The sequence below is a fragment of the Eutrigla gurnardus genome (genome assembly GCF_963514095.1).
Source record: "Eutrigla gurnardus genome assembly, chromosome: 14".
Classification (NCBI taxonomy): Eukaryota; Metazoa; Chordata; class Actinopteri; order Perciformes; family Triglidae; genus Eutrigla; species Eutrigla gurnardus.
Window position 1 is genome coordinate 5,149,576 of NC_139937.1, and position 27,133 is coordinate 5,176,708.

The window sequence follows — 27,133 nt, forward strand, 5'->3', positions numbered from 1 at the left end:
CATCTACCACATTGTCTTGGCACCGACTAAAACTAAATGGTTGTGATGACGTGCCTGATGACTGTTTAATTGTTATTTAACATTAGCCATGACAGCTTTATAGAGATAATATCAAAGCTATGGTGTTCAGCCTGTTTTAAATATACTCTGCCCCCTACTGGCCAAAGATAGGTGAAAGCAGCTTTAACTGGATTCTAATATATCAATTTCACCGATCTGTTGTTTTAGACACGTAATAAGCAGTATCTCCATTCAATGGGGCAGCAATACGCGTACTGCATTATATGTGAACAGGCCTATGGGTTAAGGTTTCTCCATGTTTCATCACTCCTCCCAGTTCTTTGATAGTAAATCACACATAGCCTACTCTGACATGGACTTTTGATTGTTCGTGCGAGTCACTTCTGTGCAGACAGATGCTGTCAGTCTCTCAATCAGTAAAACTATTAGTCTGGCCCATCCACATCCACAATGAGAAGGACTACAGACACTGGTAAATACCAAAGCCATGTGGGGACATAATGATGTTGCATTTTAAAACTGAAGAGGACTCTTGAACCTCCGACCGGTCTCACTTGTTGCTTGTTGGAAGGATAAAGCTCATGACAAGAAACTGACCCACAGAGAGTAGGGACCTTTCTGTATTTCATCAAATCCTTAGCAAAAGTGGAGTCAAGTGGAGCAACAAGAACCTTCCACAGTAAATTGGGCTACACAATAGTGTTGTAGCAGCAACACGACTCATCATAAACACGTCTCTTTTAAATTCCTGTTGAATCAATGAAGTCTGGACGAGAACTCAAAGTAGCCTCCTATGTGAGGTTAGCAGGTTCCTGATGAAATATGGGGCAACATGAGTTTGCAATTAACTATTAGTTAAATCCTTTTCAGCGTGACTGTTGTATCTTTATATTTATCATCAGTGGCTGAAGGGGACTGTAAAACTTCATCAGTATTTCAGTCATCTAAATGATTAAACCTGATGCACAGTTAGTTGGAAATCATTGATCTTCTGTGCTGTATTGTGCGTTTGTGTTTTAATTCAATTCTATAATTTGTGTTGCAACGAATGTACTTACATTTGTATAAAAAATATATTTTACTATACAATATCTAATCTAAATAATTATGCTATATAGCTGTCTTGGTACTATTTACATCAACATATATTAACTTATTCACATGACTGATCAGTGTCCAAAATCTATGTGTACCTTTCACAGACAAATGGAAGTGGATATTTCATAAAAACCGGATATGATTTTGACCTACAAGGCTTTGTTTTCTTTATGACTATTTTGAGTATATACTATGCAAGTATCCTTAATCCCTATTTAAATGGGTTGAGACAAATGTTCATATTAATTGCAACAATTGGGCAAAACATGAATGAATGTATGTATGAGTACTTAATAATGAACTTATCACTTTAATCCATAGCCATATTATCTTTGTCAATCATTTAAAGATTAAAATACAGCAATACATTTACTCATAACTATGAACTTGTTATGAGAACTTGCCCAGGCCTATTCTCTTTTGTCACATCTTATGATCCCGAAAGTAAATTACAGATGCAAATCATGAGTTTGATCTCTGGGTCCGTGATAATCATGTAGACCTTAGAGGGCAGGACAAAAAGAATTAACATTCCGCCCTCTGTCTTTTCCATATGGGAAGCTGCGTCTGAACTGTCTGAAACCCATCAAATAGGGAATTCTTGGCCAGGCAAAGCCACTTCGCTTCATCAAACTCTCAGAAAGAAAGAGAATGCACGTACTTATCCTTTAAACTGACAGAGGGCTGACATGAGTCAGTTATCTATGAGCAGTTGGTAGACATACACTTTGTCATTATGTTCGGGATGAAATGCGAGGCAACTAGGAGTTTGCAATTAGCTAATTTCTCATCGGCATGGCTATTGAATCTCAGAATCATTGTCTATTAGCTTGCGCGCACAAAATGATTGCTTTTAGCTGCAGCAAGTGTTCCCGTTAAAGTTGGACACAGCTGTTCACATGCTCGTGTAGAAGTGAGCCTCCACGGCCGGACACACATAATCCTATTATGGGTTTTCAGGGTAGCCTCGTTGTGTGAAATTAAACATGAGTGCCAATGATGAATGCAGGCTAGCTTGTTTCACAGCTTGTCTGTATGTTGCTACAGCTTAATTCCTTCCTCGGGCAATGTTGGAATGCTTTATCTAATTTGTACATCGGCGCACACACCATCGGCAGGAAATTGGCTAATATCAACAGCAGTTCATTGGTAATAGGAGAACAGTACAAACAGAGAGGGTGTAAGGGATTGCAGATTGCGTGTGCAGATAATGCTGTTAGATGCTAGATAACAGGAGGCTTGTGACTAAATGTTCTGCTTTGGGCAAAAAAGGAGCTGCATATTTCTCTTGTAGCACCAGACTCTGTCATGGCGACAGCTGCTCCATTCTCCCCTCTTCCTTCTTCTGCATCTTGATCATCTGATTAATGTCTGCATTGCACATACCAACCTCTCCTGTTCTTCCACACCTGCCACGCTACACCTGCCCACAAGTTGTCCCTACTGAGTCCGGGTCACATGTGCACCTAGCTGCTCGTCGTGTGCTGCCTACTTCACTCGATGAACTTATGTTGACACCCATACAAAGTTTGTGCACTATGTGTTCCTTTGAGTTCCATTGGCTCTCTTGAGTTCAGCCTGTCATAAAACAAAGTCATTAACTTTAATTAACTTTAATTAGATCTGTGTTTTTTTAATAATGTCTGAGTAATTGCATCGGTATGTGTCTGAATTTGTTCTCTTCCTTCCAGTAGGACGGGCCATCTGACACCGAGTCCTGCAAATGGATTTATTCTTAACAGGTATAACCAAAATTCACCAGCGGTTCAGACCTGTCATACAAATCATTTTGCCTTAATCCACAGGCAGGGCTGGACTGGCCATCGGGCATATCGGGCATTTGCCCGAGGGGCCGATGGCGATTTTGGGCCGAGCTTCTTTTTTTTTTTACTAATGGTATAGTGTTATTAATGGTATTAGTCATGATACCTATTCAGTGTTTCCCACACATTGAATGGACTTAACTAGCGGCTCTAATGATAGGCCTAAACAGGAGGGCAGCAGCGCTTATTATAAGGGGAAATCCTCGCAGCTGGTTTGGTTCATCAACGTTCTGTTTTCCCCAGTCGCCATGGCAAAGCGTCCCCCGTGCCGACCCCCCTTAGCTGCGCGAGTTTGACAGTGCGTGCGCGTATGTCAAAACCAAAACACCAAGGAAGGCTGAGGAATAGTCACCCACTTATATTAATAATAATAATAGTCATAATAAACTAATAGTATAAAGCAGCCATCCCCAATTAGCGGCCCGCGGGCCAAATCCGGCCCGCAAGAGCAAAGTGTCCGGCCCGTGCTACCCAGTGACACTATGCAATAACCTGCCATAAGGTGAAATAAAGAGTTCTGTAAAGTTGGAAATATATTCACAGATTCGGGATCAATAAATCTGAAGTGAAACGTTTTCAAACACAAATGATGCGTCTTTCCGACCGTAATATCATAGACTACGAGCTACAAGGACCAAAACCCAGATTTTTTACATAAATAAGCCGTCCAGTCTGGACGGAGAACATTGATCTCTATGTGCAGCCGGGCGAGTGTGCAGGGACCGTCTGCAAATTACAAGACAAAAGCAAGACGCTGCAAACAAAAACCATTAACTCCACTGTTATACAATCTTTTTTTCCTCTTGTGCACCACATTTTCTTTCAAGTGTACATTTTTATCTGTCCCTCAACACAGGCTATGACTACTACTACTATCCGCTACTACAACCAACTACCACTGGTAGTACTAATCATTACAATAATAATACTTCAAATAATAGCAACAACAATAATAACATTTGCACATAAAACAATGTTTAGTGGTCCAATAAAAAAAACTGACAATTTGGCCCTCGACTTGGCAACCTGGACATAATTTGGCCCTCAGTGAAAACTAATTGGGGAACCCTGGAAGGCTCAGCACTGTGTTTTAGTCATTTTTGTTTTCATCTTTTCTTGAATGCTTAAACTCCTCAACCCCATTTAGTATGTCAACATTTTGTATTAGTAGCAGCAGTTTGTAAGAAATTGGTAAGTAATTGATGTCAAATTTTGGTTTTCAAAATTCACCAAATTGATGCATTAAAATGAAATCTATTAAAAAATGTCATGCCCCCGGACCCCCCTAGAAGTTTGCAAGACCCCCCCACGATAGAATCCTGTGGGAAACACTGCTATTGGTACACAAAACTGGTAGATCGGCCCCTTAGTCATGACTGATTCTGGGCTGGACCAATAACAGCCGAGTGGCGGTGCCCGACAGTGTACAAGCATTGTCACAAAAAAGTTTGTTTTCATTCATACGCTTCATTGTCTTTCCATCGATACCTGGTGGGCCGGTCTTGGCTGAAAATGAGGCCGATGATGAGGCCGATTTTTGGTCCCAGTCCAGCCCTGTCCACAGGAGAAAAACACAAATTTGACCTGAAATCTTGAAGCTTTATATGAATTAATTTGATTACAATACCAATATTTTGGTAACCATATCATCATCAACATTATTTGTCAATGTCAATTTACTTAAATGTTTTGAGTCATTTTTATTGGCATAATTCAGTACAGCTTATAATTGAGTAGTTAGGATGATTCTCTCACCCTGGCAGCTGCCTCAGCTTCTTTACGCAGGTTGCTGTCTCGTAGCATTACATTGCCCCGTACGGTGGCTTTATAAGATGTTTTTAGCGTGTAACTCAATGTGAAACCATGTCTTCTATATCTGTGCGACTGTCAGAGTACAGCACTTCTCTGATATGTCTTTGACAGCTGCACATCGTTATATTATAATTGTTTCTGGTCCTCTAATGTGGCCCTGTCAAGTGAGTTCTGTGAAACTGACTCAGTTCTCTGGCTCATGCTGTGCCTTTATGTATAATATATAATATATAGATTATACAATAGCAGTTTTTCATCTGATAAACCTTTTGAAACGTAGACTGTAACAATTGGTAAATAATCTCCAAAGTAAACTTTAGTGTGATTGAAAAGTGTTTCTCTCTCTCTCCCCTGTCCACCAACTACATCTTATCTTGTCTGGAAGCTCAGTCAAACTCGAAGAGTTTTTCCCTGCAGAGTTGAGTGTGCTCTGTCTAGTCGTCTCGGTCTGATCCCTCTCCAGGGTTCATCCCTCCGGCTGATCTGACGCCGTACTCCAGAAAACATTCGCTCTATGCTGCAGGCTTCCCCCCACTCACCACAGGATCCCATCACATCAATGGTGAGAGGAGCGTGCGGACTCCTCCATCACCGAAGTCCTGTGCAGAGAGATACAATATTTGGACGTGACAAAGCAGTTGAAGACAAAGATGCTGTTGTCTGTTGCTTTTGCACTGCAGCAAGTCGTTTTAGCGGATCAAGAAAATGGAACAAATGCAGTTTTAATGACACAACCAACACAGGGATCAGTAAGTCCAAAAACAAAGGTGTCTGTCCATCCTATACATGACTATCCATACAACTTTGATGACATTTCCTATGTTTATGTCCATGGGCATTTTCCTGCAGCTTATTTACATAATCTTGAACTTATTATGATTCAATGTTGCTCAATACATCAAACCAAGGTTTCTACAAAATAATTGTTTGAAAATGTCTGCCGTCCTTAAAACTCCACCTGGTGACCCATTGCTATCCTTCATTGACCCTGCCTTGATTGTAGTACTGATCCTCACAAAGGCCTATTTACTTATCATATATCACGTATGACCTTAGACAACTGTGTTTTAATTATTGCTCTCAGTACAAAATGTTACAGGTATGCATGGGTGTATCTTTGGATCCTAAATGAGCTGCTTTGTTTTCTTTGCCAATCTCCTATTGCATGAAGAATTTTTCAGCCATTATTATATCACAGATTAAATCCTGCACCTCCCAAGTAATTAATCCATATAGATTTACCAAGCCAACAGGTCTGTTGTGGATGCAGTACACAGCACACCTCCAAGCCCCGCAGCACCTGGAATCACCTTACAACTCTGACACATCCTATTATTAGACTTCACTTCTGCCTTTAATTGCATCAGCATCAAACTCTTCACCACACCTTCTATGAACATTGACCCAGCTTCATGACAAGGCAGGGTAAACACAGGTGTCATGGACATTCCAGTGAGCCAGCAGCAATACCAGGACCCTGGTCCACCTAAATGAAACAGGGCCATAATTGATGTTATTGATTGATGTCAAAATGGCTGCTGTGAAAGAGGGCGATCACCAGTGGTGTAGTGTATGGCAAGGATACAGGGTATACCCACCTCTTTTTCTGGGTGCTTACAGTATACCTACCTATCAGGCAAAAAAAAAGCATATGGTGTATCTAATACATGCAACTAATAAATGACCACTACACCACTGTAAAAAAAAAACTAACCTCTTGCCCTTAGCACAGTGTTCTCTCCCCCTGTTTATTTTCACTGTACATCACAGTCTTTACATTCACACTTTTCTGTTGAAACACTCTGTTGACACAACCCTTTAGAGACCTAATTTAAAAAAAATGATAAAACCCAGTACCGTACTGAGGTGGCCTCATGCTCAACACAGCTCATTATTGAATTCATTGCATGCCAAATCCAAAATACCCATATAAATAAATGGAGACCCCATCACCACCACTGACTTGCAAATACGTGACCCTTGGAACACACATGGCCTAGCAACATCCTGAGGTGGAAAACTAACACAGAACACATCATTGCAAAAGCTTAACAATGACTATACTTCCTTAGGGAGCATATAAAATACCGGAAGCAAGGAAGATCATCTCCGACCCCTCGCATCCTGCTCATCGTCTCCTCCAGCCCAGTCCCTCGGGAAGAAGCTACAGGTCACTGTCCACTAAGACCAAACGCTACAAAAACAACTGTTTCCATTAGCAAGCAGGACTCTGAACTCCTTCCTAGCCCCTCCTCACATATCACTGATATGCATTACCATGATTGTCTGCTGTTTTCCATTTGCAAAGAACAATATAATGTACTGAAAACAAATTCTACCAGCCTGGGTTAATGTAGCTAATAAATGATCTAATTCGATCTAATCTAATCTATTGATTTCATAGCCTGCATTATTAAATTTGTTAAATGTCCCCTACCATTTATTTTTTTTAAAGTAACTAAATAGCTCCAACTGGATGTATGTGACTGTAATATGGCTGATAAAACAGCGTTAAACACCTGGAACGTGCATGTGCAATAATAAAAACATTATGCATGTACAATATATTTTGATTATATCTTTTAATTGCATATTATTTTTTCAAGCACGGTCCTTCAATATGAATTATTAAAATGAGTGTGTGTACAAGGACGCTATACATTCAAATAACATGTCCTTGTAATAAACATTTAAGGAATGAGGAAGAAGTGATGGTATAAAAGTAACTCCCATTCACTGTTTGCACAACATCCTCACACCGACCTCAAGGTAAGATCAAAGTGAATCAGAGTAAATTATGGTGACTCTATTTTCCACCTTTATTGTAATGTGTAATTTGTCATGCAATTACAAGTAACAGTAAATTGATTGTGGTCTACACTTAACAGCAACACAACATAATTTGATTTTGTGGATTTAAAGCAGCATAATTATCTTGTTGTGTATTTAATTGTCTTTGTAACAGATGGCGTTTTTGCTTCTCCTGGTGATGCTGACGGCATGTGCTGCAAGTCCTCGGGGTAAAACATATTCCTGCTTTATTTAATAGCAGAGAAACAATAAAGTTACATGCACATGTACACAGTTTGTGACAGTTATATTTATATTAAAAACATTGTAAAGAAAATGTATTCAATAAATGTTTTTGAATGATGCAAACAAGGAATTTTGTATTCTGTACAGGATACATACATTTAGTGTGCACTGTAAAATATGTAATTCTTACACAGGTTTGATCATATCATAAAGGGTTAGGGTTAGCAGGTAAACAGGTTTCCATCAAGTTCTTTCATTCACAGATTTGACATGAAAGCAGGCTGTGTTTTAACTTCCACACAGCAAGAAACCCCGCCTTCAGATCTGTGCAAAACAAAACAAAAAGGAGTTTATTTACCATACATGTTTACTTAGCTTCATAAAATCATCATAACATTCATGAATCTTAAATGACGAAGTCACCACATGGGGAGCATTGCTCACACGTATCCCATCAGACTTTAAGTGTCAGTGGTTTATATACGTCTGTACGTTTCTAATTTTCTGTATGAAGACTTCCACCAAACACATACAATACATTCAGCAGCTTCTGGGTTGTAAAAATACTTTTCTCAATCATATTTATATTTTTGAGGCAATATCTTTTCTAAACATTTGGCCACTGTATGCTGCATAATGTTTTCAACTTGCATGAACTTTTTCTTTTTTATTTATTTTCCCGTAGATCAGTCTGGTAAAATGTTTACCTTCTCAGAGGAAACCGCAACCGCTACTGTAAAACTGACAACATCAGCACAGGAGTTCAGTGCTGCAACGTTTTGTTTCAAGTATGTATATGTGTTAAGTGAAAAATGCATGAAAAAGTACAAAAAAAAGCATCACATATGTTCTCATTTTCTTTTAATGCCTGCAGATTCGTTACCGACCTCCGCAGAAACCACGCACTGTGCTCTCTGTCCACATCCACCTCTCACAACGCCTTTCTGGTGTTCAAGTCTGCTACGAGTGATGAGATTGAGGTCTATGTCAACAATAAAAAGGCTGATTTTGGGGGACAGGACTACACACTGAACAAATGGCACTCTATTTGTACCACATGGGACTCTGGAACTGGTCTGGTCCAGTTGTGGTTTAATGGAATGGCCACAATTAAAAAATACCTTGGTGGATCAAAAATCTCAAACCCCATTGTAATCCTTGGACAGGTAAGTTAAACTGATATTCGCCATGGATAGAACATACATAGAATTAGAAATGTCTGTAGATTGGTCCATTAGGATTCAAATTAATTGTATATCCAAAGCTGATTTAAGGGAAAAAAACCTGCAAAGCATATCATTGTTTTTATCTCAACTCTTTCCAATCACTACAGGATCAGGATTCCCATGGCGGGAGCTTTGACGTTACGCAGTCTTTCGTTGGCATGATGTCTGATGTCCACATGTGGAACCACGTCCTTTCACCCTGTGAGATCAAGCGCTACGTGGAAGATCAAAATTTCACCCCAGGGAATTTGATCAACTGGAGGGCGCTGGTGTGTGAGACCACTGGAAGAGTGCTGACAGAATTCAAACAAATGGGCTGTGGAAACAATCCCATGCCGGTCTCAAGAGGACCTTAAGTAATACTCTATATGAGGTCTTTCACATTATACTATACCACAGTTAAGGTTTGTGGCTTTGACTTTAGGAAGTGCAGTGGCTTTAATCAGTTTGGATAAAAAAAATGTAAGATTAGAATTATAATCCTGATTTCTGATTTCCATCTTCAATGTAACGTGTGATATTAACCGTGCAATTCTTATATAATTGTATAACATTTATCTTCTGCCATATATGCTGCTTGGATGTTCTCATTAAAAATGGCATCTCTGGGAGTCCTGTCTCATGTCCGTCATTCAAACATTAATCATTTAATAATATTCTGTACTTGTAAGGCAGGATGGCCCTGGAAATGTTGGGTCCCTTGATAACAGCTCAACAAGCTATGATGCAACATATTTCCTTTAATCTCTAGCATTTAGCAGGCCAAGTCCAGCTCTGTGTCCCAAGTGCTCGACTTTGTACATTACATCTGTCTTCTTTAGTTACTTATTTTACATTGTGCAAGAGTAATATACAATTTTAAACTTTTGTTATATATGTTTTTAAACTTTATTAGTTGATTAATATTATAATGACAATATAATGGATTTATGATATAGTATTGTTGTGAAAATGTGACATTTTCAGAATGTAGACCAGAGCTTTAACAGTCATCAAGGTCTGTGGTTTATTGTTTGCTCGTTGCGTTCATTAGCGGGATCAGCCATTCTTGACCACATTTACTTATCTGAAAGAATTTCCATCTTTGCTGGAATTATATGGCACTAGTGAAGCTGCAGGCTGCTTGCAAACATCCACAATAGACTTCCACAATAAATTAGGCTGCACGAAGGGAGCTGTGGCAGTAACACTACTCACCTTAAACGCCTCTCTTTTGACATTCCTGCTGAATCAATTAAGCATTATGTGCTGCGTGAGAACTCAGAAAAGGCCCCTTGTGGTGCAATAGCTGCTCGCTGATGTAACAGAGGGCAACTTTTACCTCAATGGACTGAGAGAGTGAAAGTTTGGGCATAATGTAAAAGTCTAAATCATCGGACCATGAGCTTGATGCTATTTGTCTCCTTGCCGCTGTGGGCCACGGTGCATGTGCACCATGCTGTGTGGCGTTATTCAGTCTGAAATGCAATCCTGAGGCATTGCAGAGTTGGCCTTTCTGATCTGCATGAAAAAAACAGTCCAAGTTCACCATATGGTAAGGACCTTTCTATTTCAGGTATAGACACAGTTTTTCTTTGAACCCAAGGAGCTCACAATTTCTAGTCCACAGAAGGCAAACATGGATTCAAAAATCCATTTAATTGGTTTGGAGTAAATTGATTTTGGGGAGAATAAAAGAAAAATCTAAACCAGTCTAGGTTTCATGACTTTTCACAAGTAACTGATTGCGAGGGCCTTTTTTTTTTATGGACGTTGGATATGCGTACAGCCCTGGATTTCTCTGAACACTAGAGACAAGACATCTAAATCCAGCTAGGTTCCTGCTGGGATGTTATCAGCTTTACTGGTCATAAAAGGGGCTATTAATATAATGAAACATTGTTATCAAGATGAAATTTCAAAAAACAATGCAAAAGACCTGAGCATGATACCTTGATTTCTTTTTTTTTTCCAAGTTCAGACAAATAAACCGATTCCCTTGCTTTATAGAATTTTGGCAAGACATTTCAAGTAGTTCTCAAGATCATGTTATCCCAAAGCAAATGTGCAAAAACTCAAGCTACCTAAGCTATCTAAACCTTGGCACGGCAAAGTGTGATTTGTCATTTTGTTGTATACCGTTCATTAAACCATCAATGAGCCTTAACGGCTGGACACATGAGTTCCCAACACGGTCTCATCCCAACCTGTCACATACATCGAACGATGGTTGCAGCAAACACGTATTTATAAGTGCAGAAAACACTTTAAAATAACACAACACTTTGGGATGCAAACACTGGTCTCCTGTATTAAAACCCTGTGTTTGTTTGACTCCTCCATCTCTACTTCCCCCATGCTGCGTAGATTTATTCAGTCTTTAGAATACGTCATTGAACTCCCGCAGCATTTTGTCCGATTGTCTAATAATGATGCGTTTACGTTGTAGTTCCTTGAAAAGGCAATGCATCTCATACAGATGCTAAAGAGCGCCTTGTGCTTCGATATCAGACTCTGAGGGTTGAGACAAAGTACTGGTATTAGACACCCTGGGAATGGGCTGAGGTTTCTGGGTTGTGCGTGTGAAATTAAACAGCTTTTCTGTAGCATGCTACATCTTAATTCTTTCCTACGGCAATGTTGGAATACTCATACATCAGCAGCCACACACACACACACACACACACACACACAGACCTTTTTCAAGAAAACTGCACCGAGTATATCAACACACTATTTTCTATTAATTGCAATGGTTGTGCCGAGGACTTACGTACCCACAGGAGAAATTGGTCCCCACGGCGTGACTGATCTGTCAGATCGTGGCCCCCACCAGCACAGAAAAACAAACAAACACACACACACACACACACACACACACACACACACACAAACACTCTCTCTAACAGCAGGAAATAAGTCAAAACCAACAGCAGTTCTTTTGTAGAAGGAAAACAATAAAATGTGAGCGGGTGTAAGGGATTGCGTGTGCAGATATGTTAGATGCTAGATAACAGGATGCCTCCGACTAAATGTTCTGCTTTGGGCAAAAAGGCGCTGCATATTTCTCTCATAGCACCAGACTCTATCATGATGACGGCTGCTCCATCCTGCTCACTTCCCTTCTCGTACTTTCATGTGAATAGTGTTGAACATGCTAACATATCTTATTTTTCCACACCTGCCATTCTGCACCAGCATCCATCACTATTGACTTCCCACCTCTGCTCACCTGCTGATCAAGTCACCTGGTCACTTACTGTCTTTATTGGCTTTGTTATACAACCTACATTCTGGTCTTCTGCCTCCTACATTGTCTGTTGGTTTACAGCTTTTACTTTCTGAATGTGTGATCACTGTGGTGTTGGCATGTGTGTGTATATATGTGTGCATGTGTGTGTAAACTCTGCATGTGGTAATATAATTAGCTTAACCTTACTCTCCTTTACAGTGTGCAAGCATAGTGTGTTAGCGTGCACGTTTGTGTGCCCTTAAGAGGCAGGCAGATTTGGGCAGAGAGGTATTTCAGTTAGAAAACAGGTAGATCGATAACATCCTGAAAAGACAGAAACCTCGGGGAGGTACACTTGAAGAGAGAGGGGAAAGCGGAAAACTGTTGCCTATGTTTATCAAAACAATGGGTCATCATGGGATATCAATCTATTTTTCTGCACATTTTCTTTAAAAAAGATACAGCATAAACAGGAAATCTGTTTTGTTATTTTCCAAAGCTCAATGGAAATAAACAGTAAAAACATTTATTTCCAGAGAGACCTGTCGATTTGGCTCAAATGCTTTTTTGTTTTGTTTGGCTATTGTACAGTTGAGAGTAGACATTGCAGAATGATCAAAGGACACAATCACACACCAACTGTCACGGACAAAATCATCTTTGGATATGCTTTATTTCCCTGAAGTATTACTCGTTCTATATACCAAGGTGACAAACGGTGTCCATTTAAAAAACATTACTAACTTATAAATATGTTTTCACTTCATTATCATCATTTTAATACTATCTGAAATGTATGTATCATTTTGGTAACACTTTCTACGAAGGTCATGTATAAAATCATAAGTATAACATCATTAGCACATTTATAACTACCAAACTTGAGCCAGTTATAAAGACACAGAGAAATGCTCTAACGTGTCATAACAGATTATATACTCTAAGTATCTTGATAACTGGCTAAGGTTGGTAGTTATAATGCGCAGTATATCCCACCGGACACTGGGGTCACTGGGGCATGGAGGTATAGAGTACATGTATACCAACTTTTAGAAAGCCTTTTGAATGCATTATAATGTGTTTAATGTGCTTATGATGCATTATATACATGACATGTCATTTCTTTTCACCTCTCAAAATAACGACTGAATCAACCTCTCAATAATGAGCAACCCCGATGATTTCAGAGGTGAGATTTACAGGTTGGTGGCTTTAATCATCTCCTCCCTTGGCTGCGTCCTCTCCCAGCCTTGTCGAATGCGGGTTAGACTTCGATCCACACAGGGGAGGAGGACCAGGGCCTTGAGCACCAGCACCACAGACGGCACAATCAGACACAGCATGTAGCCAGGAGGAGTGTACCATTTGTAGGTAGAGGGACGAAGAAATTTGTTCCAGCCGTAAATGTAGCCATGCGCCGTGCATATGAACAGGGTCAGGTGGCCCAGCTTGGACTGAGAAAACAAAAAAAAGTTGGAAGAATATTGAGAAGCCGTAGCAGCAGCCAGATAGCACACAACAAAAAGGCTGAAGCAGCTGGTCAGTCCAAAGTTAACAAAATCCACCTACTAGGATAACACGCTTGGCAAATAGATAGTCCAGCACATCCCCCCACCCCCCAGAACTCACAACATGTTGTTTTCTCCACTTTGGTTTTCATGCAGACAAGAGCTGTACAACACGAGCTTTAGAACCTGATGGAAGGAGTTTGTGCACAGAGCCAAGTAAGCTGCTTTCTCCTGTTTTCAGTCTTTATGCAGAGCTAAGCTGACCAGCTGCTGGTGGCAGAGGTTCAAAGATGAATGTCTGGCTGTTTTCTGTCCTCCTTGTATCCACAAGTGTCACGATGAGCTCAATATATGAATTGTCTCACAGCTGTTCCAGAGTAATTGGTCTTGTAGCACCAGTGGCCTTTGAGGCTTGGTTTTTGTTAATTACTTGTATAATGTGCTTTCGTTTACATTTTTAACATTTTTCTGCTGATGTTCTCATCCACAGCGACTGAGTAAACAGCCCAATAAGGAAACATTCATATTAATGTAGTGCAGTAATGTACGGTGCCTCTATAATGATCTTCTTTAACCCATTTAGAACAGCAAAATCCTTCTGCTGTGAGCATTAGCATTCAATCATTTACATTCCTCTGTTGACAACCCCTGAAAAGAAAAACAGTTTATGTAAATTGATACCAGTTATTGTATGTTTTTCACTATTCTTCTTATCAGATCACAAGGAATATTGTGACCTAGACCTCTATCTCTGAGCCCCATTCCCTAGCTGAAGTCTGCCTATGGACCTGACCTTTACACAAATGGACCCGTGACCTGTATTAACAATCTCCTCCCTGAGGATTATACCTGGTATCATAATTCTATTTAATGAATAACTTAACATTTAAGATCCTGAGCTAAAGTCAGCCAGGCTTTTCATTCTGTGTGCCTATGTTAGGCAGTTAGTTAACTAAGCTCGAGGGATATGACTGCCATAATGACATATTGCTTTTACAACACTTTAATAACTGAGGAAAATTTGGAAACTCCAAATATAGATTATCACAGCCCTAAAAGACGTTTCTTTTGACTGATAGTAAGCAGCTGACTGATAATGTCTGTAGGCCTAAGGGTGTACACACACACACACACACACACACTGCACGTTTCTAGCTGCGCTCTGACCTGAATGAAGCTGAACTCTCTCCAGCTGAGAGAACCTCCCACAGAGGGCAGGGATGTCAGTCCTAGCAGGACATAGAGGAAGAAGCCCAGGATTCCCAGCACATAGAATGAGTCTTGACCCCATGCCTCTGTGTTATCGAAGTAAAACGGGGTGGTTTTATTTCGCTTCATCTGAGGGAGAAAGAGTGACTATTAAGTATGGTTGGTATAATCTTCCCTTTGTACGGGATTGTAACACTGCATGGTTGGACCCAGCCTGCCGTACCTCGTCCACCACCAGCGAGATGAGTTTGTGTCTGACGGAATAGCGAGTAGGAGTGACGAATGTGTAGATGGCATGGAGGAAAGCAAAGCCCAGTGCAATCAGACCCATCTGCTTCCTACACAGCATCCAGCGATCCAGCCAGTCGGGGAAGCGCCTGCAACATGCAAAAGTGAGCGAGGCCTCCGCAGATGAAACTTCTTTTCTTTTCTTTTTTTACAAATTGCATCGGTATTGGATTTTCATCCCGTTCTGATGTCCCACCTGTACTTGGTTCCTCTGTAGAGCTGAAGGATGGCAGCTATCACGCCAGGCAGGTAACACAGAGACAACATGATGAGAGACACAATGGGGAACACCTGAAAGATGGGGGATAACTGCATCCTTTAAAAGGGAACACAAACCATCTACAGGATATTTAACCATGAAGGGGGGATCTTTACCTTGTTGCCCAGGGACACCATGATTCTGAAGGAGATGTCTTTTTCCTGTTCCACATAAGCATAGATGACGTCTCTAATGAGCAGATAGAAGAAGAAGAAGGCGGAGAGGCCGACAGCCACGAGTAGCGGCAGCCTCCACTCTGGGAAGAGTCGCAGGGGGAAGTCCTCCAGCTCTCTGGCTGCTGACAGAGAGCCTTTATCCAGAACAGTGAGGCCCAGCTTGGTGGCCATCTCTGCTACCGCCTGCTTTGCTTCTGCACTGTTCCCACACAGGTACACCTGCAGTGTGGAGGTGGAGGTTATTTTTTAGGTGGGCTGTGGACTTTTAAACAATAAGGCTGGTGAAAAGAACCAAAACCAACATTTCTTCCAACATCGCTCCCCTACCAAGCCCAAACCAGAGTACACCGTGTATTTTTCAGGAACCATTTCCAGTATTATATATTATAATATATATTATATATTAAATATTTGCTAGTATTTAAAAGACTATATTTGCTAATTGAAGTTTTAATTGGGATGCACTATTTTCAAATATTTGTCAAAATGTTCAAAAGTTTCAGCAGGTACACGGTATCTTTTTATGTCTTATCTGCACTTTTGACTTCGTATAACTTATACATTCTATCAGTCAGTCATTTCAAAAATCAAGTGTATCTTTGCTTTCCTTAAAATAAAAAAGCCTCAGAATAACAACTGAAATAGAAACATTTTCCTCTTGCTACATTCTGCTCAGCTTTTGTTTTTCAGTTGTTAATAATTACCCCAAGATTATTGTCAGATGACTCACCAGCCCTGTTTGGAATATATAGTGCACTGCTGCAATGTGTACACCTACGGTGTCTGTCTACAGGATTACCCTTCTTTTGTTGATCTCCACTGTGCTGTTTCAGTCATTTTGAGATGAAGCCCCTGGAAGCGTATGACTATGCAAAGACGCATGCATACTATACGTACGCTACTCGATATATAATCCTATTTCCAGATCTTCATCGTGCTGGAGGTTATTACCACACTCACAGCTGTGTGATAAGATGATTAAGTTGTTTGTAAAGGGGGGAGAGAAAAAACAATTCATACAAAGGGAGAGAGCTGGAGAGAGCTGGAGAGAGCTGGAGAGAGCTAGAAAGAGCAGTTTGACAGGCATATGGTGGAGTCAGTGGGATTGAGCAGTTTTCCCTCAGGTGTGTGTATAAGTGGACTGGGCAGCCAGCCATGTCTCCCTACATTACTGCACCAGTAACAGCAGGGGACGGCCGACAGACTAAATCTTCATCTGAATGTAAATGTGACAGAGCCACGGCCCCACTGTGGATCTAATCAAATTGCTGGCCGACGAATAGCACACACTTACAAGCGTGTGTGTGTGTGTGGATATATACTGTACCTACACATGCGGAGATAAAGACACACATGCAAACACCCCTGTTCTCTCGCAGCTACCTGTTTTCAAAGAAAATAGAGCACGGCAGTGGTGCGTTTGTGTTTGTGTGTGAGGATTGGAGGCAGATTCAGGTTTGGTCCCCAGAGGTATCAGCATGTTTGTGTTTCTCTTTGTAGCTGTGAAAGGGAAGCTGCGATAAACAGTGGTCTTTCTGCTTTGTAACATCATTAAGTGTGTTTGTTTGTTTGTGCGTTTATACAAGCCGTGCCCTCGTTTTCTCTTCGCGTTGTCGTGGAACGACGGCAAACTCAATCATCTGCATCAATGCGAATGAAAAATAAATCCCTTCCGAAAAAATTCTGCGTGGTGAACGATGAAGCATTCATCTCCTATAAGCCTGAGAGCCACTTTTCCCATTGTACTCCAGGACATGAACAGGTTGAAAGGAGTTATTGTCACCAGAAGCAAAACATGTCTTATCATGATCAAGTCGTTAATCTCCAGAACTGTTACTCCAGTTAACTAAAACTTTCCTTAACGCTCGGAAGCCTCCTGGCTCCACTTCGCCCTGATCCTGCTGACATCTTTTAACAGATTCCTGACTCGCCCTCCTCTCTCACCTGTTTCCCTGCAAGCAGTCCGTTCTGCAGGGCCCAGGCAGACAGCGTGTTCAGGCCTTTCACCACAGCAGCTCCAGGGACCAGTCTGAGGAACACACGCAGCAAGGACTTTAGTTGCTATTGTTTCTATCTACAAATACACAAACGGGGAAGGAAGGGCCTCAGAATGGTGAGAATCAACGTTTCCACTTCAAATCTACAGACACACAGCGGGCAGTCCTGCCGAGGGAGCCGCAACCCTGCAATTTCTTTTCATTTCTTCTGGATTCAGTTGAGAGTTTTGATGTCTCATGGTCTAAATGGTTTTTAGGAGTGCACTCCCGGAAAAAAAAGACAGCCGGCATTGAAAAAAGGGGTGTCTCCCTTTGCAAAATGACTGTGGACATGTCTGCAGAAAAGTGTGCTCCATCAATAAAAGATAACATGGATGGAAGCTTTTGTATGCGTGGTGTTTTTATGAATGAGAAGTCCCTCCTTTCTTCTCTTGGCTCATACGGGAGTCCGTTACCTCTGCAGGAAGGCGGCGTTGGCTTCTGGGTAAATGTCTTTCTTCAGGTTGTTACTGAGGTCCACCAGCACCTAATCCACCCATCAGCATCGCCGGAGGAGAGGAAACAAAGGGAGGAAAGGAGTTCAATCAAGTCAATTAACTCTTATCTTTTCTCCTTCATATTCATTTTAACAATAAAGGGAGATAGTTGAGTTATTAAGATGTGAACATAACTGAGGTGATTAAAAAAAAAATTACACTGTGTATTTATATGCAGTGTCAGCGGTAATACTTTACAGAATAATGTGTTTTTGTGTACAGTAATATTCCATGTCTGATTCTGATTTTCATTTTTCTAAAACGGTAATATTATGTTTTATTTTCCAAGTAAAATATGCCTTACCTGCATTTTTTTTATACATTTTACTTTTATTATGGTATATTTTATTCAATGTAATTTCTCCACCTCTGATTTCCTTATTTTACTTTTTTGTAAATCTTGATTTTGGCATGTAAAGCACCTCTTTGTCATGATATTGGCTGTGTTTTTGATCATGATATGTTTTTGCTTCAGCTTTGTCCTTAACCTCTTCATTCTGCCTCCAAGATATAACGGGTGTCACAATGGTAAGAGAAAATCTGTGTTTACAGTGTATAACTTCTGCTACAGTTTGTTCATTAGTTTTATGGTGATCAAAGAGCCCAAACATTATGATTCTTATCTTATGTTATTCTGTCACAGATGCTACACAACATCCAGAACAGTTGCCAAGGAACATATCCAGAATTACACAGTCGTTAATAAATGGCTTCACTGACTCCGCGTCATGGATTATATTGTGGCTAATGATAAATGACCTGACAACAAATACAATGTTAGTTCCTACCCGTGAACCTGCATACTTATCATTTGCTTCAGTGGCTCAACGTTGGAGGTCGGTAGATACTTCCACTTCACAACAATGTGCTTGTTTTCGAGACAAGTCTTTGCTTGTTTCTTGTGTAAAACTAGATACTTGAACCTCTTCACGCCACTCGAATGTAACAGTCTGAGAGAAAGTTATTATTCTTTGGTGGAACTACTCTAAAGTCAAGGTTTAAAGGATAACTGACTTGAATCAACCTTTATTATACTGTGTACATGTTAGATAAAGAAGTAGTCCATGACTGTGAGTTGTTATTTAGAAAGTAATATAACCATTCCATGATCACTTTAATTATCACACAAGAGGGCCTAACATAGGAACTGATAGGTACATAACAACACAGTACTGGTTAATTATTGTTTACATCCCTTATCACCTGACTGAGAGGTTACTGGTTACAACACGTTGATTGTCTGTAAAGGGGGGATGTAGACGTACAGATGCGGAGGGATTGTGAAATATATTCTAGTTTAAGATCACTAAGTTCTCAATTTACATTTCCTTGATTCAACAACAGCAAGTACTTTTATATTTGACATTTGCAATTCGCTATAATTTTCTGATTTGTTCCATACTAACTACAAAGGGCTGCGTGCACCTTAGTGATTCTAACATCAAACCTGGATTCACCTTTCCTTCAAGAACAGATGCCATGGTCTCCAGGAATGCGTAGTGTTCTCTATGAACACAAATAAAGATCAGGCTGGCTGACTTGGCCGCTGCCGCGTGGCTCATCACCTGTAAAACACATAAATCAACACATAAAGACACAGTTTGAGCTGCACACACACTCACATATGTTGATACATTTTGACAGACTAACAGCGCCGTGTTATGGGTTCGTACCTCAGCTCCCGGAGGCAAGGGGCCACAGCTGTGAGGTCTGCGGCTGCCGTACACCACACTGTAGCCAGACTGGAGCAGACGCTGGCCCAGGGAGCGCCCCAAATCCCCCGTCCCGAAGATACACAGCATCTCTGGCACACTCTCCGGCCTCATCATCATTCCCCTATGTTCACACTGTGGAGTTTGATGGTCAATGTTCCTTGCTTGTGTAGTTATATTGCTGTGGAATCTGACCTGCACACCGCCTCTCCCTCGTTGAGTGTACGCAACAACGTGGGATTTTTAACCCGTTTCTGCCCACTGTAAGAGGGTTTGTGTGTGTGTGTGTGTGTGTGTGTGGGAGGTGTGGGAGTTTATTATCTGTAATCAACACCTGGAATCATATGCGTAGGAGTCATATGATGTGTATTGTCACTATGACTCATCACTCAACCCAACAGTGTTTTTATTACTGCTTATGCATTCCACAGATTGATTGATACACTTTAGGACTTTAAACTGTAAATCACTCGTGTGGGGAACCATCTGTGCTCTGCCAAACTATATTCTCAGATCCATATAAATATATATATATATTTAACATTTGATCTCTTCTTATAAACACAGACGTTTTTACAGGGGGGATATCTGGTTCAGCCAGAGAATTTGACTTTCACATTTGACTGAAAAAAAAAAAAAGAAAAGAAAATGAAATCCTATTCTGCTGCTTTCCAGGGCTGCCTTATTCTATTCCTCTCCACTAGACATGGTGCCATCTGGGAGATCCTGGCCCACAGATTCATTATCATTTCAAAACCCACTGTTCCAACCAAACGACTGGGAAGAGAATTTGTGCAAATAGTGTTCATGTCCCCATGGCTAAAACATCGGCAACGTTGTGACACGAGCACCACCAGAGCAGAAATGAAGCTCGGCACACATCTAAGTGCATTGTGTGTGGCTGCTGTGCTTTGTATGAATGCATGTCTTCGTTTGCAAGTGTGTGTGTGCCCATGCACGTGTGTGTGTGTGTGTGTGTGTGTGCGTGAGTGTGTGTGCGTGAGTGCACGTCAAAATGGGTCAGGATGATCAGAGCCGACTGGAGTCTCAGCTGTGATCCGCAGCACCTTAGGGAGTTGGCTCTGCAGACAGGGTGACTACCTGGCTGTAGAAATGACATACAGCATCTCATCAACTTTACTGACTATTTGCACAAAAAAATGCGCTCCTCACCATAAAAGCAGCCTCATTGAAACCACAATGTGCATATAGATAGCCGGCAATATTTATGGAAGACAAGCAGCACGTTACCGCAGGAGCTTTTACAGTCAAGTCCATAACTAAAGCATTAATGTCTACCTTGGGGGATATCGTAGCAAAATGAGAAATCATTTTATGCCTAACCTTTAAGGCATCCATTCACTTGCAGCGCTGTTAGAATAGACCTGATAGCAGATCCACTCCGATGACTCATTTACTTGCGCCGCCTCCGGGACATCTCTCCTTTCTTCTCCTCTTCCTTCTCTATCTGCCTAAAAGTCTCTCTCTCTCTCTCTCTCTCTCTCTCTCTCTCTCTCTCTCTCTCTCCCATGGTGTCGTTCTTTCTTTCTTCCTTTTGCTCCCCACAGTCTTTCACTCGGCCCTCAGTGCTCCCCCACCTCTTTCCCAATCTCTCTGTAAATGAAAAGAACGGTTGAAATCATTCAGTAAATTCAGGTGCAGCTGGCTGTAATTATTCCCTCTGTCTGTCTGTTGAACAGAACAGCGTAAACTAAAAGACCCCCTCCCTCACACACAGAAACATGCAGGTTGAACATTTTTACGGGGACTTATTCCTTCCCTGGAGGCTCTCTGCGACTAATCCTGCAGATTTCAGTTGTGATTGATTTGGCGACACTTTTAGTTGCTGGTGGTTTTAGTAGTACAGATTCCGGAGGCATGACATGCAGTAATGTGTGTTTACCACTGGGGGCAGCAAATACACCCAACTTGTGTATATGTGCACCAACATACTTGTCACACAGTCAACCATGGGCCTATGACAATGGCTTGTGTCCTCCACATCACATGCAGTATGTGTATGTTTCATTTTCTGTAGATCTCTAGCATGATTGTTTTCCCATAAATTAAGTGTTGAGGTGGTAAAAAAACATATTGCAAAGAAAAAAATGTAAAAGTAAATTGTATTATTTATACATGTCCACTTAGTGGCCAACATGATTTCCTTGTTCTCAAACATGCAGTTTTCTAATGAAAAACTTGTTGACATCCAGTACAGAGTACACTTATAAATTAGCAGTTTTTCAAATGAAAATAAATAAGCTCAGCTCCGAAAACGTACTCAAATATTCCTGAGATGTTTAGTTACTTGAAACAATTCAAATATAGCATTAAAACATGTTTTAATTATGAATATCATGCTTACCGTTCTTTGTTTCATAAAATGTGCTTGTTGGGACGGCAGCCATTTTGAAAAGACAGGCACAGGCCAGTTGGCGAGGCCGCACCCCCAACATGTGGTGTCATTTGAGCCCCAGTTGTCCTCTTTAAGGAACAACAGGACTTAATGGAGTGACATGTATATGAGAGGTGTCAGCAAAAACGTAATGTCCACTAGCATGGACAAAAATGAATTGCTGGGTCTCAGGAGGATTCTGGCACATCTGGGCGTGGTTTAGGTGTGACGAGGAGTTAGTTCTATACAACAATGATGGTTCCCGATTAGCGTAGTTGTTGCAACAGTATCACTCAAACTGGAAAGCATTTCTTCATTGAAAGAAGAGCAAAGAATGACCCTGAAGGCTTTTCTCTGTGGAAAAGACATTTTCACTCCGCTCCAGAATTACATTGGCAAGAGTGTGATTGACAGATTTTTTTTTTAACTGCCTGCCCTTTTCCAAATAGCTTGAAATGATGGTTTCTCAGAAGGTTACAGAGAGTAAACCACTCCTGAGGTTAAGACTTTGCCAGTAACAATGACAATGACACGTATAGAATTATCAATCATCAATCATATTATCATCATTTCCTCACTCATACACACATACACACACACACACACACACACACACACACACACACACACACACACACACACACACACACACACACACACACACACACACACACACACACACACCTCTTCTAGACCCGAGTCCTTGAAGGTTTGCACAGAGGTCCAGAGAGGATTTGAGAGCATGCAAGTGTAATGTGCTTATCTGAAAACATCCTGCGACATTTAGCAGTGATGCGCTCTGGGACATGTTTACATCAAACACATGCTGAACCGCCATTTTATAAATGTCAGGCTGGAGTTGCAGATTGCAGCTCATGTGAGAAACTGAGCTCAAATTGTGTCAGTGTGTTGGATCAGCCTGCAGTGCATTACTGAAAGAACATTCAACTTCGCAATAGTGAACATTAAACATTTATTCTGCCAGTTTAACAGAGAGAAAAAAATGCTTGACAACACTGCCGGGCATGCACTGCAAGCAACGTGAAATGCTGTTCCCAAGGGCAATTATTTGAAAGTTTCAGGCAGCATCCAGCTGTTAGAATGCACAAAGAATGATTCAAGGTTATTACAGGCAGTTTGGAGTTACAGTGTGTATGTAACTTCCATGCAGCTCCAATGGTCAAAGCCTGCAGGATAGATGAGTTCTGTTATGTGATGGCTACGACTGTAATGCATTAAGTATGAGGTTGAGATTGAGGTTCTGACTGAGCTCAGGTTTTGAGGTTGTTGGAAGAGCAGATAAAGGTAGCAAGGCACAGAGAGAGGTATTGTATATACAATGAGACGCAATGACAGAAACAGAGAGAGAGAGTGAGAGAGAGAGAGCGAGAGAGAGAGAGAGAGAGAGAGAGAGAGAGAGAGAGAGAGAGAGAGAGAGTAGGACACAGAAAACGTGACAAAGGCAGCGATGCAACTTAGGAAAGCTGAAATTGTGCCTCAGTAGAACAAAGATGCTTGTTGGAACCGGAGTTTCCCACAAGTATTCCCAGAAATATTCTATAAATATTCCATTCGCAGCTTTCCAGACAGACACGCCTGGGATGTTCATTATGAAACACAAAGTTTTTTTAAGGATAATCAGAAACAGTTTGGATGAAAGTGCAGCCTATTTTTGCAGACTGTTGTCTTTAATGAAGTTGCTGCTTTAGGGCTGATGATATAAGTTAATTATTCACGTGCATACATACTGTATGTGTGAACATGCGTTTCTCAGTCTTCTGGGATTTGTTTCTGCGAGTTCCATTGCTTGTCTTTGTGTATGCCTGGTGTAAAAAAACTGTGTGTGTGTGTGTGTGTGTGTGTGCGTGTGTGTGTGTGTGTGTGTGTGGGTGTGAGTTAATACTCTATCTCCGGAGCAGGCCTACATACCATATAGAAACATTTCCGAAGTCAGGGAGCCTCATCCTCTATCACCGCTGTAACGGGACGAGCATCGACTGCATTTTTGAAGTTCCGAATCTTATCTGGCGAGCCAAGCGGCAGAGATCAGAGACGGGGAGGAGCTGCATGAAACTGCAGATTTAGAGATTTTCCCCTTTCGTCCGAACACACGTCGCTGCTGAATTATATTGCTTATTTCAGAATTCAGCCTTTCAACAACACAGGGGACTGTGACGCTTTGAAAATATCTCCACAAAGATAATGCTTGCTCGGGATTGTCTTATCCTCTCCTTGGAAAGTAAGCTTTTTACAATCTCTTTGCCTCATCTAACTTTTCCTCCCCTCCACCACTCACATCGCTCCTTGTGTGATCTAAGATAGATGAAACTGAACAGACCCATTTCGGTTGCCATGCTGTGAGTGTTGAGATGAAAATCTCTGATGTATCTGTGTCATTCTATATAATCGTATCTTTGACGAACAGCTGTGGGCTCCACATAGCAACGCGTCCACACAGCTCCTCCCTCGTGGCTGCAGGGAAATCAGGCAGCCCATTATAAGGCTGAAATAGGCCTAAAGAATTTTTCGCCTCATCTCCTCAGCCTTACCTCCAGTCAAGTGAAAGAGCTGACAAGGTAGGAAAAAGCTGACACAGAAGTCTAATTCTATAAGGATGAAAACCTCGTACTCATCAGAGATGCAATTTACCCTATATATATATATTTATATTTTTACAGCAGGAAGGGTAAGGAGAGAAGAGAGTGGGCTCGGCAGCAAGCAATTTGCACAAATTTAATGAGCAGTATGGTGATTAATGGTGATTAGGTAAATTGTTGTTTCTATGTAGGCTACATTTTCACACCAAATCTATGGTTAACAAGGACGGGAAATTCTCCTAACAAGGGGGGAAGCCATTTATTCTCATTTCCCTTCGTACTGCCTTCTGGGATACCATGCCACAATGAGGCAACTCACAGACCCATGATTGGCGAAAAATAATTAGGCGCCTGCAGCAGGCCCGTTACATCAGTTGCATGGTTACTAAGTTTAATTGAGACCTTGTCTGTAGTTTCAGTGTCGCTGTCTGTCAGTCTCTCTGTGTTGCACATATATCTTTTTACTGCTTCTTCATATGAACATTACAGAAAATTATGCAGTATATAATCCCATAGTAACAGCCCCACTGTTAACTCTACACTGTCTTTATACCCTATTAGAGATGTATTAAGATATGCTCATGGGTTAAAAGGGCTTTTATTGTGACGCAACCACAGAAAATACAAAGTATTTGTGCGTTAAGCTGTAGTTATGAAAGCACAAGCCAGGACTTACATCTTTAGGGTTACAACATTCAACTAGAAAGGATTTATGAACAATTCATGATTTTCTTTTCATCCAAATACTTTGTCAGAATATTTTGTCAGAATGTGGTACCAGAAGCCTTCTGTAAATCTGAATTCAACACTGATGTATTTGGCTAAAATTGCCTTTCCTCAATTAACAGTTGGTTTTAAGACTACATGATGTAATGTGAATATATGATATATTAAGAATATCAGCTCTGTAGGGTGGCCCTGAAGGGCAAACGACAACGACAAAAAGAAAAACACAACCCCAAAACAAAAAAACACAACCACATTAACAAAAGAACGACATTAACAAAAACACAACCACAAAAAGAAAAATAGAACCACATTAACAAAAACACAACCACAAAAAGAAAAATACAACCACATTAACAAAAACACAACCACAAAAAGAAAAACACAACCACATTAACAAAAACACGCCATTAACAAAAACACAACCACAAAAAGAAAAACACAACCCTAAAACAAAAAACACAACCACATTAACAAAAACACAACCACAAAAAAGATGTATTGCCCTCATTGTGACAGAACGGTTACACAGGGCTCTCAAGCACGCATTTCTGTTCACACACTCACACGCCACACCTAGTATTTCTCACGCAGAGAAATGACCAGGCTCATAGTTTCACATTCGTTTTTTTCGTCTGTCGAATGACAACCATTGTTATGCACAGAAACCTCACACACTGAGTCTGATGCGTTTTTTAATACATATTCATTGCGAAAATTCAAAAAATGAAAATAAACGGAGTCATCAGCAGGGAAGGAGATTCTGTGATCGACTCACTTAATGAAAAACGAAAAAGAGCAGTGCAACAGTTGGATCGTGGAGATCGTGGCCTTCTTTCTGATGTGCGGTCCCAGTAGTACTGGACCATGGACCTCCTGAAGTCCACATGGACCCGACAGGGATCACAGGATCGTTGTGCAGCTTCATTCATTCATTGTCTTCTTTCAATAATGAGACGATCACTACATCGTTGTCACTGCTGGATGATCCAGATCGGGTCCAGGTGGACTTCAGGTCCGGTTTGCAGAGCTCCTGGGACCGAACATCTACGTGATCCACCTGACCGACGGCTGCAGTACGTCTCCGATCCCAAACTGCTCAGCGATCGCTCGCCACAATCTGTCCCTCATCTCTATATCAAAGCAGCCTCTCCACCTGTTAAATAGATGGACGTGCTCCATCCATCACCAATGATGTGTCATAGCAAGTACCTACCCTTTCTAGTAGAAGTGAATGTGGTTGTGTTTTTGTTAATGTAGTTGTGATTTTGTTAATGTGGTTGTGATTTTGTTAATGTGGTTCTGTTTTTCTTTTTGTCGTTGTGTTTTTGTCAATGTGGTTGTTTTTATATTTATGTGGTTCTGTTTTTGTTAATGTGGTTGTGTTTTTGTTAATGTGGTTGTGTTTTTGTCAATGTGGTTGTGTTTTTCTTTTTGTCGTGTTTTTGTTAATGTGGTTGTGTTTTTGTCAATGTGGTTGTGTTTTTATTAATGTGGTTGTGT

The 27,133-nt window shown here is 40.9% G+C and overlaps 2 protein-coding genes across 2 annotated transcripts; one reads left to right on the plus strand and one right to left on the minus strand.

Annotated features, from left to right (window-relative positions):
- Positions 1-4,805: 4,805 nt before the first annotated feature.
- LOC311024839 (serum amyloid P-component-like) lies at positions 4,806-9,372 on the plus strand (the record flags this gene model as incomplete). Its single annotated transcript, XM_084027413.1, has 6 exons — positions 4,806-4,854; positions 5,218-5,316; positions 5,839-5,853; positions 7,720-7,774; positions 8,665-8,956; positions 9,124-9,372. 6 exons carry the CDS (start codon positions 4,806-4,808, stop codon positions 9,370-9,372), a joined length of 759 nt encoding a protein of 252 aa, XP_083883539.1.
- Positions 9,373-13,386: 4,014 nt separating this feature from the next.
- On the minus strand, positions 13,387-20,042 carry LOC311024464 (metalloreductase STEAP4-like). Its single transcript, XM_084026879.1, has 9 exons — positions 19,874-20,042; positions 19,658-19,765; positions 18,120-18,190; positions 17,612-17,696; positions 15,608-15,886; positions 15,429-15,523; positions 15,168-15,321; positions 14,903-15,073; positions 13,387-13,681 (listed from the first exon to the last, which is right to left on the minus strand). Exons 1-9 carry the CDS (start codon positions 20,030-20,032, stop codon positions 13,424-13,426), a joined length of 1,380 nt encoding a protein of 459 aa, XP_083883005.1. The 5' UTR covers positions 20,033-20,042; the 3' UTR covers positions 13,387-13,423.
- Positions 20,043-27,133: the final 7,091 nt, after the last annotated feature.

Coding starts and splice junctions, on each gene's coding strand:
- LOC311024464 (XM_084026879.1), bottom strand. CDS start 20,032: ATGATGATGAGGCCGGAGAGTGTGCCAGAGATGCTGTGTATCTTCGGG. Junction 15,524..15,607: donor TGGTGTCCCTGGGCAACAAG/GTAAAGATCCCC, acceptor CCCATCTTTCAG/GTGTTCCCCATTGTGTCTCT. Junction 15,074..15,167: donor TCTCGCTGGTGGTGGACGAG/GTACGGCAGGCT, acceptor TTTCTCCCTCAG/ATGAAGCGAAATAAAACCAC.